At 45.3% G+C, this 18,205-nt stretch overlaps 1 protein-coding gene and 2 long non-coding RNA genes across 4 annotated transcripts in view; 2 read left to right on the top strand and 1 right to left on the bottom strand.

Moving 5' to 3' along the window:
• Fbxo32 (F-box protein 32) overlaps nucleotides 1-3,244 on the bottom strand; it is a 35,885-nt gene extending 32,641 nt beyond the window's left edge. Inside the window, exon 1 of one of the 2 annotated variants that reach the window (XM_078016730.1) lies at nucleotides 2,544-3,244. In XM_078016730.1, coding sequence (XP_077872856.1) covers nucleotides 2,544-2,659 — 116 coding nt within the window. In that variant the 5' untranslated portion in view covers nucleotides 2,660-3,244. The remainder of the gene's footprint in view (nucleotides 1-2,543) is intronic. The other variant, XM_005316178.5, reaches the window with a different exon arrangement.
• LOC144365422 (uncharacterized) lies at nucleotides 2,931-5,306 on the top strand. Its single transcript, XR_013423828.1, has 2 exons — nucleotides 2,931-3,920; nucleotides 4,157-5,306. It is a non-coding gene; the product is annotated as an uncharacterized LOC144365422 (long non-coding RNA).
• Nucleotides 5,307-10,308: 5,002 nt separating this feature from the next.
• LOC144365284 (uncharacterized) lies at nucleotides 10,309-16,478 on the top strand. Its single transcript, XR_013423588.1, has 2 exons — nucleotides 10,309-10,728; nucleotides 16,332-16,478. It is a non-coding gene; the product is annotated as an uncharacterized LOC144365284 (long non-coding RNA).
• The last annotated feature ends 1,727 nt before the right edge of the window (nucleotides 16,479-18,205 follow it).

The raw sequence follows: 18,205 nt of genomic DNA, 5'->3' as shown, positions 1-18,205 counted from the left end.
AACATTCTTTTTTTTTTTTTTTTTGGAGGAAGACAGGGGCCTGGACCACAGAGCAGCCAACGGAGTCCAGAACAGGAGTGCTATGCTTACAAGAATGGTCAACATTGAATAATAACCCCAGGCCAAGAACCATCAAATGCACCCTTCATTCCTTGCTCTTATTGGGCAGCTCACAGACTGGTACTTGGAATTCGAGAGAATGGTAAAAGGATCCCATACCTCTGTAGTCCTGTTTATGGTCCCCCACCTTTTCTTTGAGGGCCTTCCTTTTGTTTTCTCAGAACAGGAGAAGGCATTCAACCTCACCTGCATAGCCAGGCACTGGGCCCAAACCTGACATCACAGAGAAACCAAGACGGAAAACAGTGGAGATATTTGAGATTACCAACTGAGACCTCAGAAGGCCAACTGCTTTTAAGAAGTTGGCAGACTTCTTTTGCTAAGTAAGGAAGGGTTTGTTTACAATTGTTGGAAAAAAATATACCCTGCAAACAAACAGCCAGCTGTTTTGCTGGGAGACTACACAAAGATTCCCAAACTCTGACTCATCAGAGGACACAGGTGGGCACTATATCAATTGCTCCTATCAGTAACCATGAGTGCTGAGTGTGACAGCTGGAGCTCAGAAGGTGTAAAGTGGGAGGAGGTTCCTCAAAGGGACAAAGGGGCCTGGAAGCTACCTGATCCCAGTTTAGTCTAAACATCTGGGAGTTTAAAACAGCTTCAGGTTCTCCATACTGTGGAGAAGGGGGGGGGTGTCACTATTTCTTGAGGAGAGCACACCAGTTTATCTCAAGGAGCAGTTATTGAATTGCAGGCTCCCCATTTTTGAACACTTCCTCTGAACAGAATCAACCACCACCCTACAAATGTATTTGGGTGAGACAAGGTGATACAAAGCTGGTTGCATCCCTACTGCACCATCCTAGAAAGAATCTCAACTTTTATGCAGAAAGTCCCAGAATATTAGATCATTATTCCTTAGGGATAAGGAGGGAGGAAGAAAGTTTCCACTCTATCCCCTTCCCACTTAGTGGAGGGAGAATAATTTAGGCATAGTCTGGTGACAGCAGTTGCCTTTATTTTTCTGCAAACAAGTTTTCTGTGAATAAGATTTCTGTATTGTGCTCTCCAACTCCCCTGGGACTGCCTCAAAGCATCTCTAATATAAAGGTTAATATGCTCTTGTCTCTACTGACAGATCTCAGCATTAAATAATTTGTTTCTCTTCATTCATGGACAAAGGGAATTTGATGCATTACAAATCACAAACAAATGGGAGGCTCTGGAGGTCAAGCTGCCAAAACAACCACATTTTCTTGATAGTTTTCTTACAATTTATTGCTCAGCCTTTATCCAAACAACCACTGGTAAATCTCAGTCAGCAGGAACCTGGCCCAGTTACAGAACTCTCCACTGAAGTCAATTTAAGGGTGCAGGGGCCAGTGGTTTAACCAAAGGCAATGGGAAAAGACACCCAAGGGTGACTCAGCTGCAGCAGCCCCTCCCCACCCCCATCAGCTTTCATCACCTTCTTCACTAGTCAAATGATTTCTCTTATTGGTCAAGGTCAGCCTCTCCAAGTGAACATGACTCTTTTCAGAACCCAGGATCCCTCTGAGAAACTGACAATCCTGGATCCTGTTCTCAAACATTCAAATGGTCCCACGACCATTTGATTCAGGGCCACATAAGTTATTCTTTGTATTTGTGTTAACGAAGCTGAGCATGGAACTCAGAGGATCTCAGATTTTCCACCAGCCTGGCAGAACTCAGGGGAGACCTCAAGTCCCCAGGGGTCTTTCTGCAGCTGGCAGGCATCCCTAGAAATGGGAGTGTGCTCACTGTACCAAGACTGATGAAAGGGCCACTTAGAAAACAGGTGGCTAGTGCTTCGTCTGCCCCCGAAATGGGGTTTGTGGGTTTCATCGTCTGCCTCTGAGCAGCCTCTAGACATTACCATCACCGAGGAAGTCCGCCCAGGAGGCTGCTGCCCCAGGGACCATCTGGCCGCCCCTCCAGATTACTCATTTTCTCTGCCCGCTCCGCTGTCGCCTGTGCGTGGGAAGAGCGTGGGAGCGCTCACGATGGGACCCACGTCCAATCGTCACTAGACTTATGACTAACGCGACTGGACACTTTGAGCCCCGCCACCCCGGCGATGAAAGGTGCACAGCCCACTCGCCCGCGCCTGCATAAGTGCAAATGCCTTTGGTCTATGGTGTCCAAAGGCAGAAGGTGCCTGAGTTGCGTGCTTGTTTGTGGACAAGATCTGCAATTTTCAGGTTCCAGAGGGATCCAGGGTTCTGTAAGAAGTCATGTCCACCTGGAGAAGCTGACTTCAGTAGTAAGAGAACCCAAATTCAGGGTCTCCAGTGCTCTGGCGATTTCTGCAGAAGTCCGGGCAACCCACTCCCACACCCTCGGACAGGGCCCACCTCCACATCCTGTCCCAGCCCAACCTATCCTCATTCATCTGCCCTGCGCGCCCCAGGTCAGCCCAGGTCAGGTTTGCCTGGCTAGAAGGTGGAGGGTCCCCTCACCTGCTGAGGTCGCTTACGAAACTGCCGCTCTTCTCATCTAGGAAACGCTTCCAGCCATCGGCTGTCTTCACCCAGCTCTGCCCGGGGGATCTCCAGTCTTGCCCAAGGAATGGCATGGCACCGAGAGTGGACGCCACCCACTGACTGGACGAACTGACAGACTGGACCGGCCTGGCGGTGTCGGAGACCAGCCTCCCCGGGCGGATGCTCCGGGTGCAAGGCCCGCGATGTCTGGAAGTGCAGGGCACTGGCGTGGAGGGTTGAGGGTTTGGGGGTGCGGAGCCGGTCCCCTGCGCTCTCAGAGGGCGCTGTCTCTGGGGAGGGTCGCGCGGCGCGTCAAGCTCCGGGAGTGCTGCGCGGCTGTCGGGGCCACAGTATTTATCCTGGGCCGCTGGCCGGGGCTCTTTGTTGCCGGAAGAGCGCCTGCTCTTAGCCCGGCCCCCCTCCCCAGGCCACGTGGCTTTGTTTATGGGCTCGGCTAGTTTTCTGAGGCGCCCGCGGCTCCCGCTCCACTCGCCGTTGCACAACCGCGCGCCCGTGGAAACTTGAGGCTGCCTTGCCAGGCCAGATCTTCCACCACCCCTCAGTCCCCTGGCACCTTCGCGCCCCCTCCCAGCCCCCAGGGCGCAGCTGCCGCAGCCCGAGGAGCGAGGCCTGGCGCTCGGGAAGCCGCGACCGTCCTCCTGCGGCTCCCGGGCTGGCGGAGAGCTGGAGGAGGCCGGCACGGCGCCTAGGTCACACTGCAGGGCAGGTGTGGGGAGGAGGACCGTTCACCTCCCTCCCAGAGCATCAAGATCGAGCCCTTCAGGCAGATCAGTTCTCGGGGGCCAGGCTCAGCGCAGCCGGGGGCAGAGCAGGGGCCGAAGCCTCCAGTCCTCTCTCCTGGCTAGGATTCCCCCCCACCCCTCGTAAGGATCCCGGGTCGGAGAATCGGGAGGAGGGGACAAACTCCACCCCTCCCCACCCCCAAGCTGTCATTAACAAGCCCGCTGTAGGCCTGATTCCCCGGATGGCAAGGAAGGGGGAAGAAGGAGGCCCAGGAGGCATCTGCTGACATAAGGATGGGATTGGAGAACAGAGCCCCATCCCACCCCGAGGACCCTAACCGAGCAGCGCTGGGCTCCTGGCTCGGCACCGAGCAGCTGGGGGGCAGGGTTAGGGCCTCTTAGCCTGGGTCACTGTCCCAACCCCCCGGCTAGGGAGCAGGGGCTGTGTTTCTGTTCCAAGGAACCACTGTCCTCTCCTTCCTTTTCCACGGTTCGTCCTCCTCTCGGCCTCAGCCATTGAATCCTCTGGGGGGAGTATCAGGTCTCGCGTTTTGTTTTCATTTTGGACAGAGTGGAGAGAGAGGCCCGGAACGTCCACCCTAGGACTGCGGTGCGTGGAGGTGCCCAGCGCGGGTGCGGAAGCCCTCTAACCTAACCCTGCTAACGGCGAAGGGTCTAGTATGGGACTTATCCCGATTGAAGGGACTGAGGGCCCTGAGAGGTGGTCAAACCAGTAACCTTCCCAGAGCCACAAGACCAGTTTTTCAACAACACTTAATACAATCTGAAACTATGGCTGTTTGCTTTTACTTTTTGTTTTTGGTAACAATCTGCCCCTCTCTGCAGAATGTCAACTCCGTGAGAGCTGGTCCTCCTCTTCTGGCACTCATCCAGCCCAGAACCCTGCCAGGTGCAGAGTTGATCTTCAGTAACCATTTCTTGTATGAATAAGTGAATAGACACGGGAGGCTGTGGCATGAGGTGACTTCTGGCCCTTTATCACCTCTAGTTCGCAGGACAGCTGGATTCATTTGGTGATTGGATGGCACAGGGCAGTAGCATGCTTCAGAATGGCTTCAGACTTGATTCTTAGTCCTGTCTCTGCAGCCATCCGGAGCTTCTCTTCCACTGTCCAGTGCAGTCTGGAAGACTGAGAGTAAGCAGAGAAACTAACTGTACCCTATGGGGCTAGTGCTGGAGGGGGAAGGAGATGTTTTTAATAAAGTCTGTTTCCAAGAAGTCAGGGTTTTTCAATTTAGGTTTCCCACCATAAATAATTTATTAGTGTAGTAATAGTAAAAAATAGCTTGTAAAAACACTGCAAAAGGTCCCAAACAAATGGTAAACATGCTAAGAGATGAGACAGTGCTGGGTTTGGTTTTTATTGGGGAGAACAGATTATTTGCAAGGAAGAATAATTAAAGGATGTGATTATTAAAGATGCATGCTAGTTACTAGTAAGTAAGCAATATCCTTATAGAAGCCATAGAGGGCCAGAATATTAAAGATTCAATTTGAATTTTGTTAGAGTAGCAATATACTGCTGGCTCTATCTTAATAAACTTCATTTTCTCAACTGTCAAGGACTTCATTTTCTCAACTGTCAAGGACTTCATTTTCTCAACTGTCAAGAACAATTGGCACCATTAATGTCTATGCTTCAGGATTTTTAGGAAGTATAGTTGATTGGATTATTAGTACCAATTCTTCCTACCTTTGTAGTACTGTTATGCACCCGTTCCCTTGCCATGGCCTCTTAGTGGGTGATGTGTATTTTTTCACTTCATGACATTGGGCTTGGCCATGGGACTTGCTTTGGCCAGTGGGATGCTAGTGGATGTGATCTGAGAAGAGGATATGGTGTGTGTGCTTGCTGGTTGACCTTTTATGTTTCTAGTTCAGTGAAAAAAGCATACCCTGGCTAGCCACCATTCTTTGATTTGCTTGAATGACATCATTGTGTTAGCAAGAAATAAATGTTTCTTGTTGAATGCCATTGATATTTTTGTGAACTTTTGTTACACAGCATTATTGTGTCTTTAGCTGAATGCTACAAAAGGTTGAGTAGCTGAAAGTTGATAAAAGTTTTTTTTTAAACATAAAATTCAAGCACAAGTAGGAAATCACAAAATTTGCCCTATTTTTTTTTTTTTTTGGTCTAAGAGCTAATCTCAGGAAGATCATGTTTGTTGAGAGTTCTTCAACTTTCTCCTACTTAAAAAAATAGTAGCTCTCATATCTTAACTCAGGCTTCTTCTGAAGTATGATTCACTGCCTTAGATTTCCTCTACTATCAGAAATATAACTTGGTATATTTTAAACATATGGTTTCAACTAGAAAGACTTATAATGCTGGACCACTCAAGATAAAGAATGTGTTGGGCGGTGTCAGGATCAAACTCAGTGACTTTCACATCAGATGTTGGTTTGACTGTGCCAAGATTCTGTAATTAAAGGCTGTATTTTTGAGCATTTGAGAATCACAAAAGGCAACACTATCAGTGTTATAGCTTCAGGCTGAAGAGATTGCCGTGGATTCTCAGAGGACTTCAAAAGGCACAGAATGACAAGGCCTGATGATGTGAATAATGCTGTGGCCCCGTATTCCATTGCACGGACACCTAGCCAGTCCTACGCAGTTCCCTGAACAGTTGCTCAGATTGCATGCTGGGTATTTGATGTTTCACTTGTGCTTCTCCTCTATGGAACCGAAAGCCCCTTGCTGGTAGGGACGAGTCTTAGCAGTTTAGTTACCTCAATACCTTATATGGCATATGGTACATGGCAGGCAATCAATTATTCACCAAATGTTTTTGTCTGACCTGGAAGCTATTATTCCAAGACCTCACCTATTGATATCTTATTAATTCTATAGGCATAGCAGGGTGAGGAGGAGGAAGACAGCACCCCCAACTCCCAACCCTGTGCATTCTCTAACACTGGTGACTTACCTGTTGGTGAGACAAATAGGGAAGGTCGTCAAGAGGTAGCATCTTAGAAATTTGAATGTACTATTGCCCTGGTGGCAGATGCTGACCATGCTGACGACACTGTGCTGAGTACCTTGTGAACACAATCCTTTCTAATACCGGTCACCAATCTGGAAGCTAGTAGTTGTCGTTCCCATTTTGCAGATGAGGAAACAGCTTCAGAAAAGTTGAGTCACAGTCTGCCTGAGATCACCTGGTAAGTATGTAGTGGAACTCAAACAGGCACCCAGGTCTGTCTTTAACTTTGATCGGAGCCAGACTGACTGGGTTCAAGTCAGAGTTCCCTACTTATAAACTTGTGCAATCTTTGGCAAGTTATTTAACCTCCCTGTACTATACTTTCTTCATTTGTAAAATAAGAATAACTATAACATCTACCTCAAGGGCTGTTGTCAGGATTTATTGTGACAATATGTATGATGTGTTTATAACATGGCCAGCACGGAAAGTAGTTATTGCTATTATCTTTGTGCAAGATCTTTACCTCCATCTTTTATTTGGTTAAGTCCACACCCATCTTCACATCAATGGCAGGTTTGGAGGGCATGAAGCGTGGCTCACTCAACTAGCTTCCAAATACAGAAAGCATCTTAGAGGAAAAGTATAGTGAAAAGATAGCTAGTCCATTATTAATTATATTTTATTGAGCTTGTAAATGTCCTTATTCTTTACAAAACATAGATGACTAATTTTCAAAGGCATAGATGTAGCCTGTTCATTTCCTCCTGGGAGTGTTCAGAGGCATTGTCTCTAGAAAATACTGTGAAAAACTTGATAAATATGAAGTGCTTTGTTGCTTTTAAACCAAAATGACATTTGCTTATGGTTTTGACTGAGGGACAGACTTCTCCTCACTGAAATGCAATGGTCTTTTTTTTCATAGTTTCTTTTTTTCTGAAAGGGATTTTGTGTGTGTGTGTGTGTGTGTGTGTGTGTGAAAAATACTTAGCAGTAGTTGTAAGTTAAAAATAACTTTTGCTTATTGGGTGGGGCAGAGGCAAGAATAAACTAAAATCTGTTCAAGTTAGAATGAATTTTAATAGAAGAGGAGATAGAGAAACTCAGAGTATTAAATTTGACCGTTGTCACAGGAATGCATGTATAATGACACAACAATTTGCATATGACCTTACACCCCATCTGCTCAGGGCTGGGCTTCCTTGAAACAGTGTGAACTGCGTCTGTGAGGTGTGTTCGAGCAGGAACTGCCAGCTGTGAGTTATTTTTGGGTCTCTGGCTGCCACAAGTCCTGCCAACTAAACTGAAGTCGGTCAGACACATGTCACTGAAAATATGCTCATTACGTTAATGAGAATCATTTGGCATTCCTCAAGTGTGGGCCTGGTTCTGCTTTGGAGAGAGGGTCAAGGGCATTTTACTATAATCCTCCTTCTTTTGTAGACCACTGGCTCAGTTTGAGTGGAAATTCTTTTCTTCTTTAGTAAATAGCAAAAAAAAGTTTGGAGACACAACTGCTGACTTTTGTGTAGCATAAGGAAATGAATGTTATTGTGACACTCACACCAAGGGAAGGCCAAACCTCTAGTGGCTTTAAAAAGAGAACATATGTTTTAAAATAAGATGTTAAATGTGTTATGGATGCATAGCTTTCAATATAAAACTAGTGCCTGAAATTAGTTCAAACCAGAGTATGTATAATCCTTCAAATGGTATCTTGAAAGGCTGAGTAGCAAATTTTAGTTCTGGGACTTTACATATGCAAATATAAATTGGGCTGAAATTCATCTAGGTATTGTGCTTGTTGGCTTACTTACTTAATATCAGTAATGTTCACATAACTTTGCAAGGTAGGGATTGTTATTGCCATTTTACAGATGAAAAGAAGGAGGCTCAGGTGTGGCCAAAACGTGCAGTTCAGGGCTGGGGTTGTGGCTCAGCGGTAGAGCGCTCACCTGGCATGTGTGAGATCCTCAGCACCACATAAAAATAAGTAAGTGAAATAAAGGTATTGTGTCCAACTACAACTAATAGTTATATATCCGTGCAATTCAGCTTAAAAATCAGAACGCACCTGAAGGTGACTTTACCTGCAAGGAGGGAAAAGGCCCAAGAAAGGATGCCCACTGAGGAACACAGATATTAAGACAGTCCTGGGAAGTGGGTACCATGAGACAAACCAGCAGGGTTAGAATGTGCCATTAACCTAGTTGTATAGACCAATGTCCCCAAGAAATGCGAAGTTTGTAGTAAAATTCAAATTCTCTGATTTACACATTTGTAGTGATGGGATTTTATTTGGACTTTACATCAAATAAAGTTTGATCCAAGAGTACAGGAGAAATGATATCAAATATTAGAGCTCCTTAAGAAGTTACTTTAGGGACTAGGATTGTGGCTCAGCGGTAGAGTGCTCGCCTAGCACATGCAGGGCCCTGGGTTCAATCCTCAGTACCACATAAAAATAAATGAATGGAATAAAGGTATTGTGTCCAATTAAAAAAATTAATATTTAAAACAAAAAAGAAGTTACTTTACAAAGGCCGCCAGAGTCTTAGGGAAACTACAGATTTAAAGACTTAGGTGCCCTCAAGTCCCTTTCTGACCATCAGATTAAATGCAGATCTGCTGTGAGATATATATATATATATATATATATATATATATATATATATATATATATATATATTAGTTGTAGATGGACACAATACCTTTGTTTTTATTTGTTTATTTTTATGTGGTGCTGAGGATCAAATCTAGTGCCTCACATGTGCCAGACAAGTGCTCTATCACTGAGCTACAACCCCAGCCATGTGTGTTATTTTTTGACAAATTTTTGTCACCACTGCATGTTTTGACTGGTTGCCCCTGGGGATCACTAGGTGCCATTTGTGAGTCAGGTGAGGTGTGTTTCCTGTGTGAGTCAGCTCCCCTGATCCTGGAGAGGTCACTTAGCCTGTTGGGTGTTTATCTTCCTATTTGTACTCACACACGTTATAGAGCTGATTGTATCTTTCACATCATTGATGTGAAAGATCATTAACAATAATGATCTTTCACATCAATGATGTGAGAAGATCATTAATAATAATCATAAATTTTCATTGGGAAATAGAACTCAGTTCTCTCCTGTCCTTTTTCCTGAGTGTTTTCTAGTTTTCTGCCTGTTGTTCTTGTCATTTCATCTGACAAAAGCCAGAGCTGTAGATATGTTCTGCTCCCTGCTCTGTACCCAGCACCTGGCACAAATGAGGTCTCTCTGTGTGTGGGATTAAAATCTCTAACAATTGGGGGCTCTGAACTGCAAACCATTTTATTGCTTCTCTCAGATGATTCAATAAAAATAAAAATAAAATGAGCCCATAATTTCTTTTAAACAACAGTACGTTCATTTCAGGAGGAAGAAAATCATTTGAAAAGAAGCACAGAATGTTCATCTTCCTTTCCATCCTGATTACAGCCTGAGAAATTCAGTCCCTTAAGGGACATAATATTTTCAACCAGGCTTTACTATTGATAGTAATTGAAAAAATAATTTAGTCTTTTAAACATCTGCTTTTCTTAAAATGGTCTGCTATAAAAGCCTTTGCTAAATGTCTCAAAATTATGTATTTATTGAAGAGATGGTACATAGCCTAAAATTTCCCCCTCCTCTGTCAACTAAGCAAGAGAAGTGCTAATCTTTTATTCCGTTTTTGGCAGTTTTACAGGTAGTAAAATTTATTCTAGAATACTATTCACACATTGTCTCAATAGGGATGTGGCACGCCCTTGCTGTATTCCTGGGGATCTTCTACAGTAGCCTTTAACACAGAAATGAGCACAGACCTGCAGGGAGTGGTTAGGCCATGAGAGCTAAAACCATGTGACAGTGTGAGACATAGGGATGGGTGTTATGAGACACCCATGGGGACAAAGCACCCAACCCAGCTGGGAATAGTCATGGGAGGCTTCCTGTAGTTGCTCTCCATCTAGGTCCTTAAGCTCAGTAGGAACCATCAGGTGCCCAGAGGTACAGGGGAGAGGGTGGGTGGGCATTCCAGGTGGAGGAGCCAGCAGGGACATGGCGTGCAGAACAGGAACAGCATGGACCATGGTGAAGGGGAGAATGTGAAGGGGACAAGGACAGCTGGGAACTGGGAGGCAGGCAAGGCCAAGTTTGCAGAGGGCTCTGTGGGCTTTCAGGAAAAAGCTTGGGCTTTATCTGAAGAGAACTGTGAAGGGTGGTAGATGGATAGCACAGTAGGTAGATAGCTCTCGGAGGCTGGAGGGGTGCATAGAATGTTCTGGATAGGAGGCAGGAGACGAATTAGGTTTTTACTATTTTCAGGCAGCAGCTGATGAGCACCAGAGGCAGGGCAGCCATGGATAGCTGGATTGGCCATGAGACCTGTGTAGAAGACAAACACTACGGGAATCAGGGATGATTGAATGCAAGGGGTGAGGAGATGGAGGTGCCAAGATTCTGAGGTGGGTGAAAGAAGAAATGAATGATTGAATCTAGGGTTGAGGACTAAAGTCTCGTTCTGAGTGAGACCTCATTCTCATCCTGTTTGAGGCCAGCAACAGAACAAATTTGGTGCTTCCTGTGCTTCCTGAAGATTGCCTGTGTTGCTGGAAGGACTTTTTCCCAACTGTCTGGGCCTGCCCTGAGGCAGAAACTCTGCTAGGAATAACACTTGGCGGGATCTTTTCTTCTTGCCCTCTATCCGATCCACAGCCCTCTGAGACCCTGTCTAGTACATGTTCCATTTTCAAATGACTTGAAAGTGTCATCTATCTATCTATCTATCTATCTATCTATCTATCTATCTATATATATATATGTTATATAATTTATAACGAGCTTTCTTTTTTTTTTTTTTAAAAAAAAGTAAGCAAAGCTGGCCATGGTGGCACATGCTTGTAATTCCAGCCACTGGGGAGGCTAAGGCAGGAAGATTACAAGTTCAAAGCCAGCCTCAGCCACTTAGTGAACCCCTGAGCAACTTAGCGAGACACTTCTCACAATAAAAAAAATAAAAAGGGTCAGGGATGTGGCTCAGTGGTTAAATGCCCCTGGGTTCAATCCCTAGTACCTCCCCCCGCAAAAAAAGTAAAGCATGAAAATGCCTAAAATCAACAAGTAAATGAACATGAAATGTAATGTAATGTCTTCCATTATTTTTTTATTGCCTGGTTAGGACCCCTTTTATGTAGCCCCCTGATTTGGTGGGAGGCTAAGCTCATTTGCAGATATAGGACCTAAAGGGACCCCATGTTCCTACTACTGTGGTCCAACCAGGGCCAGTCAGGTGACTTAGATTTGACCAATCAAGCACTTTCCAGAGGGAGGGAAAAAGTGGTTCCTGCCATGGTAGCTTTGCTGTTGTCCCTATTGCCTTGTTCTTTGAGTCTCTGTCAGTTTCACCTGTTTTTCAAGCCTGTTTTTTTAGCCTCTTCTTTATTCTATGGATCCTGATAGTCTTATAATAAAATATTGGGGCTTAAGAAAGCCAGAGTTGATTTGTGTCGCTTGCAAGCCATAATCCCGACAGTGCAGAATTTCCAAGTAGGAGAGAGATTCAGAGCGGGCTACATACAAACATCGTTCCCCTAAGCCTCTCTGGTCTCACACACATGTGTGTACTGGGGCCAAGGGTTGAATTAAACCAGAAGATGATTTGTAAGCGCTAGGACTTAGCAAAAGAAGTCATCTGCTGAGAAAACTGGACTCAAGCCCAGAGGAGGGATTTTGCCTTGCACCAAAAATGGCAGATTTAGACATATTGAGACAGAGAAGAATGTTGAACTGTCCCTGTGTCAAAGTCAAAGACAAGGAGTCGAAAAGCCCAGAGCTGTAGAATTTGCTGGTAAACCTGTGGGCAGCAAGGTGGAGCCCAGAGAAAGTTCTTCTGGCAATATTTTATAAATTCACCTAAGGCGTGTATTTTGTCATAAACAATTTCTAAAATCGATGCTTCAGGTGTGAAGTACATCATTCAGGCGGGAGGAAGGGAATGACATTTATCAAGTGCCTTTGTGTGACTGAGTTTTTTCTACCTTGGTTTCTTTAACTTCTAAAGCTCCCAAACCCTTATGAGATAGGCATGATAGCCTTATTTTAGTCCCTAGAAAATTGCCAATTAGATGACTTGCTCAGAATCACAGTTTGCAGAGCTGGGATTTGAGCCCAGGACTTTTCACTCCAAAGCTCATGCTCTTCCAGTGATGCCATTCTGCCCTTGGAAGGTCGCAGGAGGGCAACAGATGAGAAGGACAAAGGGAAGAGAGAGAATTTAGGGCCCTTGGAAGCAAGCTTTCCTTCCATGTAAATGAGAATTGGGCCTGGAGATGCCACTGACCGTGTTTTAGTAGCTGCCATTATGCAGTCTGGAGGGGCCTCCTTGTCCTGCTTTCCTTCGTGATATTGCCTCTAAATCACCAAGAAACTCACCGAGAGAAGTATAACCCTTGGTTCTTGCTGTCAAACTTAACCATTTACCATGTAACCATCATTCAGAAGCTTTATAGAACCTGGAATGACCTTATAAAGCTCCTAAAAGAACTGGGAAATACTCTGAAAGTTGGGGGTACTGTCCTACAGGATGTGCTAAAAACATAGTGTGATTTTCTGTGTATCCAGAATACCTAATCTCAGAACCAGGGCAAGACAGGAGCAGCCCAATCTCACTTCTAAACCATTACACCCAACAAGCTACCTACATCTTGGGTTCTTGTCCTCCCAACCTTGGGTCAGTGCACTTGGGGTCCTGGTTTCTACCAGGGAATGCAGAGATGGTTCTCTTAAATTGGAAGCTCATGCTGTCCTTGAGTATTTTAAGCTCCTCATACCACTGCATCAGCAGGGGGGGTACTGTGTTGACAGGAGTGACTGATCATAATCACATAGGAAAGTTAGGTTAGTGCTACCCAACGATAAACAAAAACCATCCAGAGTCTGGGGACTCACTGGGTCACTTCTCAGCCTCGTATACGATCATAATGGTTAATGCAAAACCATGACATTCCAGTAAAGTGGGATCACTAGGGCTCAGATCCTGTGGAAATAAAGATCTCACTCTTTCATTTTTTCTTTTTTGCAGCACCAGGAATTGAACTCAGGGCCTTGCATGTGATAGGCAAGCACTCTCCCACTGAGCTAGACCCCCAGCTCTCTTTATTTTATTTTGAGGCAAGGTCTCACTAAGTTTCTCTGGTTGGCCTGAAATTTATGATCCTCCTGCCTCAGCCTCCTGAGTAGACGGGATTACAAGTGTGCACCATCCCTCTTGGCAATTTTCTCTCATTCTATCAGGTAAAAACCAACCATCTGAGGTGCTAAGGGTGAGGAGAAGGTAGGGTGGACTGGGAAAGAAGGAAGCTATGATACTGGATCTGGATTCCAGGAGCAGCTATGGAGGTGTGTTATATTTGCCTCATCTAATTATGATAAAGATGCTCTCATGGGCTATGGGTTCATTGCACGTTGAAATTATCAGAAAGTCAAAAATGCACTTATAACATGTAACCCACAGAACACCATAGCTTAGCCCAGTCTATCTTAAGCATGTTTAGCACACTTATTAGCCTATTGGTGGACAAATCATCTAATACAAACACTATTCTGTAATAAAGTGCTAAGTATGTCACGTTATTTACTGAGTCAGTGCACGGTGGAGTATCAGTTGTTTCCACTTGTGATAAAGTGACTGGCTGGAAACTGCTCTAGCTGCCAGCATCCAGCATGGTGAGTGAGAGAGGATGGTCCATGGTTAATGTGGGAGAAAAAATCAAAACTCAAAATTTGAAGTTGTTTCTGCTGAGAGTGCACTGCTTTTGCACTGTTGTGAAGTCCCAAAATCATTAAGTCGAACCATCGTAAATCAGGGACCGCTGGACACTTTCTTTTTCCTCTTGCCTTTCTTTCACCTCATGGGCATATTCCAGATGGAGTGTGACTGGGTTGGCAATTTCTTTTTTTTTTCAATGATGCCACAGTTTATGGGACTTGGTGCCTCAACGATGTTGGGATGAGAGTCTTTTCTTCAAGGTGAAGGGCAAGGTGGACGCTGAAAAGCTGCAAGAGGGTGGACCAGACAGGCTATTCTCTGCATCCCTCAATACCCTTCTTCCTTATGCAGGCTCTGTCCTTCTCCAGGGAGCCGAGCCCTACAATGGGATCCTAGCCCTCTGGCTTCCAGTCGTGTTTGGTCATTAAAGGTTACTGGCAGATCAGAGGAGGGAGATGTCAGGTCTCCCTCTCTCTCTCAATCTTTGCTTAAGCACCACAGATGCACCGACTCCTCATTGCTCCAGTTCCAGCTCCTCTGCCTTGTCAGCAGCCCTCGTGGTTCTGTGAGGTTGCTTCCTCTTCTTGTCCCTTAAGACCCAGAGGCAGCAGTGGCTTCTTGCAGCTTCAGTCTCTCTAGGTCCCTTCACCCTATTTACACCTCTGCAACTGGCCCTTTTACTAAAACCTCTGAATTAAGCCATCTGAGCAGAATAACCTGTTGGGCCTCTGTATGAGAGAAACTGGGAACTGATTTTATTTTATTGAAGCAGTTTTCCTTTCCCCAAGGAATATATAGTAGTGGTTTTTTAAAATTATTATTTTAAAGGGAGAGTCCCTGTGATATGTAAATCAATCTGCTCTACAAACATCTGATTTGCATACAGACTTCCAAGAGGAAGTCATGCCAGGAGTACTATAAAATAAGGGGATTATTTTAAAAGCCTATTTTACGTAAGAGGCTTGTGCAAATGTGCTTTCCCCCTAGCACACTTGTGGCAAAAACATCTTTGTCATAAATGAGAAGATTGATCTCTATAGATACTGGAGAATTCAGCTTACTCCATTTTTTGCAAATGATTGTCATCAAATTATAATCCTTTGGGCTATACAGTAATGAAGCATCCATTTTTTTCCTTCTCCAGGCTTCTACTGAGGCCAGACAAAGTCCCTGTCGTTGAGTGGCATGTGATGTGGCCCTGGCCCACCAGGCACAAGCTGGGTGCTGTGTAAAGGCCTACATGTGACTCCCAGCTGTCACTGATTAGCTGTGTGACCATGTGCAAGTTCAATAAGTCTCTGCTTTTGAGTGTTCTCAAATGTCAAAATGATATTAGCTATCATTGACTCATTCTGAATGCTCGCCGTGTGCCAAACAAACAAAACCCCCAATTACCAGTCGACTTCTGCAGCCACGCAATTGTGGATCTAGAGATCTACTTCCCAGAGTTGCTGTGAGAACTAACTGAGGTGTTTGTGAAGCAGCAGGCACATGGTAAATGCTCCACCAAGGCTAGAGATTAGGATCATCTATTGGGGAGACAGACCCGTTGCAATAAAATGTAGCACATGGTGTGCAAATGGTAGAGCAGGGTGAAGAAAGAGCTTCATGTCTGGGAGGAGGTGTTGAACAGAGTTTGGCTGGGCAGAGGCTGTATAGAAGCAGACGTGGGACGAGCTGGCAGGCATGTTAAGGCCTATTGTGAAGACTCTCCTTGGTCATGGGAAGTCTTTGCTGAGGGCAGGGGCAGAAAGCCCTGGAGGCCAAGGCTTGCCTCTTCCACAGTATTCTGCCCCAGAACACCCCGGATGCATGTTGAGATCTGTGTGTGCCCCTCTCTGCAGTCAGTGCTTCATTTCTTGGGCTTAAACAGTGTTGAAGGCTGATGCTGCAGTAGAAGCTTCTAAGCCAGGGGAAATCAGTGGATCTAGAGTGCTATTTTTTTTTTTTTTTGAAGCACAAAGTCTCCAAATACTACTGTAGTACTACCTTGTTGAACTGGTATCTTCAGGTGGGCATGGTGGTGCCTGTAATCCCAGCTGCTCAGGAGGCTGAGGTAGAGGCCAAAGTTGAAGGCCGACCTGGGCAACTTAGGGAGACCCTGTCTCAAAACCAACCAACCAACCAAACAAACAAGCCTAAACCAAACAACAAAAACAACAAAAATCTGTCCTTCTTCCTTGCATGGTGTCAAAAATATAAGGTAGGAAACCATGGAACACTGACTTTAAGCTTCTGGGGTTGGTGGACATGGGGGGACCAATGTCTAGAGCCGCTTTATTTGTCTTATCTGTCTTCCAGAACCAAAGGGAAGGAAGAAAGGCCAAGGAGAGATTGATGAACACAGAATCACATTTCCTGAGTACACAGAGTGCACTGCGCTCATCACCAGCTGCAGGTGCTGTGGAATCACAGATGAATAAAAAAAGCTCACAGGCGTGTCAGACACCCTTTGTCCATGGCAGAGTGTCTGCTGTGTGTCAGGCAAGGTGCTGGGCTCCACAGATGTTGCCTGCTAATGGCTTTGAGAAGTACAAATACAGTTATGCTCATTCCTAGTTGTGAGGACCAAGGTTCCCAGAAGTTGGTTATTTGTCAAGGTTTCGTAGCTGGAGTTCTATCAGGGTCTCTACAGGAAACAGATGGCACACTCAGAAGGGGTACTTGAGAACAATTCATGACAGGACAGCTCACAAGTATTGGGCAGAGTAAGGGAACCAACACAGACTGTGGAGCACCCAGGGATGGCAGTGGGCAGGGGTATTCCACCCCTAGGGCTGAAGGGACAAGAGGAGGAAGCAGTTACAGGGCCCCAGAGAGAGGGACTAAGATGCAGGGCAGGCCTCAGGTAGGACTGTGGCCTTTGTAGGAGGAAGCCAAGTCCCAGTGACTCAGGAGAAAGGAGCGGAGGGGAACAGATATCCTGCTCTCCTCTCCTTGTGCTCTTCAATCTCTTGTGGTGCTTCCAGCAGTAAAACCAACCAGAAGCCAGAAGTCGCGGGAGCCCATTGGCATCCCATATGGGTCAGGTCCTGGGGCACAGATGGAGGCAGGGAAGGGCCAAGTGTGAGGTCGGGAAAGGCAGATGCAAAGTAGCCAGCCCAGCCAGAAAGGGAAAAAGAGTGGAACCCTTGGACTTCTCCTGATTCTTGTTCCTTGCCTTGTCTACTCTTAATACTCTTAATTCAAGTAGCAGCTCTTAATTTTTTATTAGAGCATCACAGTAGTTGGGTTCATCCCAACAAAATCGTGCATGTATGGAATTAAGTCTCAGCTCATGTTCCTCACCTTTCCCTTCCCACTTCCCACTCCCAGTCTCCTTCCTCTACTGGTCTTCCTTTCACTCATCTATTTATTTATTTTTAATATATATATTTTTTAGTTGTCAATGAATCTCTTGAATTTATTTATTTATTTATTTACTTACTTAATATGTAGTGCTGGGGATTGAACCCAGGGCCTCACACATGCCAGGCAAGAGCTCTACCACTGAGCCACAACTTCAGCCCCTCATCTGTTTATTTTTGCTTGGTTCTTTCCACTAATACATAAAGGTGAAATTTCCTGTGGTATGTTTATATATGCACATACCATAATTTTTAAAATATTCATTCAGTATTTTCTCTCCTTTCCCATTACTCCTCTCTTCCTCTCCATCTCCTCCTTCCTCTATGGATCTTCCCTATTTCATTAAGATATCTGATCCTCCCCCCGCCTCTTTATTTTGCTCTAGCTTCCACCTGGGAGAGAAGACATTCTATCTTCGATTTTCTGAGTCTGACTTATTTCACTTGGCATGATGTTCTCCATTTCTATCCATTTACCAGCAAATGCCATAATTTCATTTTCTTTATGGCCAAGTAAAACTCCATTGTATAGTTGTACCACTGTTTCTTAATCCATTCATCTATTGACAGGCATCTGTGTTGGTTCCATAAGTTGGCTACTAAGAATTTTGAAGTAGCAGCTTTTCAACACTATCAAGTATTCACAATTCCCTGGATAAAAACAGGAAAAAATTCTGCAGGATTAAGCAGCAGGAGTGGTGGAGGGCACCTGTGCTATTTTGGCTACCCTGATATCCATCTCCCCCTGGGTTTTGGCAACAGCACCCCCATTTCCCTTGGTGAAAAACCCCCCTCCTGGTACTTTGCACATGAGCCTCACCTGCAGGA

The sequence above is a fragment of the Ictidomys tridecemlineatus genome, chromosome 7 (assembly GCF_052094955.1).
Source record: "Ictidomys tridecemlineatus isolate mIctTri1 chromosome 7, mIctTri1.hap1, whole genome shotgun sequence".
Taxonomy (NCBI): Eukaryota; Metazoa; Chordata; class Mammalia; order Rodentia; family Sciuridae; genus Ictidomys; species Ictidomys tridecemlineatus.
The sequence above is the reverse complement of the archived record's forward strand: the minus strand, read 5'-3'. Positions and strand labels throughout refer to the sequence as shown.